Source organism: Solanum tuberosum, unplaced genomic scaffold, assembly GCF_000226075.1.
Source record: "Solanum tuberosum cultivar DM 1-3 516 R44 unplaced genomic scaffold, SolTub_3.0 scf00168, whole genome shotgun sequence".
NCBI lineage: Eukaryota > Viridiplantae > Streptophyta > Magnoliopsida > Solanales > Solanaceae > Solanum > Solanum tuberosum.
In genome coordinates, this window is record NW_006239096.1 from 831,070 (window position 1) to 833,041 (window position 1,972).

General features: G+C 46.9%; 1 protein-coding gene across 1 annotated transcript in view; it reads right to left on the minus strand.

Moving 5' to 3' along the window:
* Positions 1 to 387, minus strand: part of LOC107061817 (uncharacterized) — a 9,629-nt gene extending 9,242 nt beyond the window's left edge. Inside the window, exon 1 of the mRNA XM_015311698.1 lies at positions 51 to 387. Within this exon, the coding sequence (XP_015167184.1) occupies positions 51 to 387 (337 nt within the window). The remainder of the gene's footprint in view (positions 1 to 50) is intronic.
* Positions 388 to 1,972: the final 1,585 nt, after the last annotated feature.

Genomic DNA, 1,972 nt, shown 5'->3' on the forward strand with positions numbered 1-1,972 from the left:
TGTCTCTATCATATTGATAGTGGCGCCTCCATGATTTGGCAAAGGATTACTATTGACATTGGGCGCTACTGTCTGAAGGGAGACCACATTCTGGTCAATCAGGTCTTGGATCTTATGTTTCAGGTTGACACAGTCCTCGGTATCATGTCCAACACTGTTGGAGTGATACGCGCACCTCTGATAAGGTCTGTAAAACTTTGAGGTAGTGTTAACCGGCTTGGGACCCACTGGATGAATATATCCTGCCGCAGTTAATCGCTCAAACAACTTTGTTCGGCTTTCAATAAGCGGAGTGAAAAATTCTAGCAGGCTTCTTCTCAAATATAGGACGGGAGGGATTGTAATTGCCTCTTCGAGGGGGAGGCATTTGGCGATAATTTGGAGCATTCGGACAGGGGGCTTGATATCTGGGATACGAGTTGGTTTGATAATTTGGTTGTGGAGCTTGGTAGTTCGAGGGGGTATTTTGGTAAAGTGGAGCTAGAGTTTGGTATATTGGGGAGGCGTTTGGTAATTTTTCTGAACGTTGGCACAATTAGGGGCGGCATTTCAGTAGTGATGAGATGGAGTCTGGTAAATTGGAGGGGGAGTTTGGTAGATAGTAGGGGGAGTTTGGTAGCTAGGAGGGGGAGTACTTTGATAACTGGGAGGAGGGGTATTTTGGTAACTAGAGGGAGGGGTATTCTGGTAATCAGGTTGTGCATAACAAGTCGGGTATGAACTCTATGAAGGTCGAGAACGACCTTGATATGATGAGGATTTCCTTAGGGTCTTCTTCCCCTCATAAGAGATAGAGGACACGTCCTCTCTTTTCTTCTTCAACAAGCTCGAAGATCTGGGCGAGGCAGCAACACGGGCAATCTTCCCGGTTCTCAATCCATCTTCGATAGTCTCACCTACCTTGACTATCTCAGCAAATTTTGCTCCAACGAGCAACATGATTTTGTCATAATATTCGGGCTCTTGCACCCGCACAAACAATTCGACAATTTTCTTTTCTAACATAGGAGGTTTAACACTACCTGCCTCCTTTCGCCATCTATATGCGAATTCTCTATAACTTTCGGTTGACTTCTACTTCATCTCCTCCAAGGAGTAACGATCAGGAACGATCTCCACATTGTAGGCGAATCATTCGATGAAGTCCTTAGCCAGAGCGTTCCAGCTAGACAACTATCTCGTTTCATGAGACGTAAACCATTCTAGAGTCTCTCCGCTCAAACTTCGACTAAAAAGCCGCATTAACAAAGCGTCGTCTCTCCCAATCCTACGAGTTGGTCACAGTAGGCCCTCAGGTGTGCTAAGGGGTTCCCCGTTCCTCCGAAGATGTCGAATTTTGGCACCTTGAACCCTTCCGGGAGGTCCAAATTCGGATGAATGCACAGGTCTTCGTAACTCAACCCGACGACCTCAGGAATGCAGTTCAACTCCTTCATGGCATTTCTAATTTCCACCTTCATGTCTATCTTGGCGGTCTCTTCTTTTGACCTCCACTCTTTCTCTCTCTCCTTATAGTGGTCTAGCTCTGAACCATGGGCGTCATGCTCGTTGGGGACCGGTATTTGGAAAGTGGTTGTTTGTGGTTGTGGTGGAGCAATAGAGGGACTCTGGCCATTTAAAGGGGCGTGATAGTTTTGGGGGAAAGTCTGGGGCTAGTATACTAGTTTTGGTGAATGAGAGAAGTGTGTGGGTTATTGGCGTTTTGGCTGTGAGGGGGTAGGCTAGTTTGGTGGTTTTCATTGGGGGGAGGGAGTGGTGCTTAAAGGTTGGTATTTTGAGGAGGGGTGGGGTTTGATAAGAGGTTGAGGCGTAGTGGGGGTTTTGGGTGGTAAGGTCAATGATGGAGGGATTACGAGCAGGATTTGAAGGTGGGTTTTGAGCTTATTCCACGTTAGGAGGGGGAATTTGAGTTGGAGGTCTTCCGTCTGGTTGAGTGTTGACAGTAAAAGCCGGAGGAGGCAAATCTTGTTTT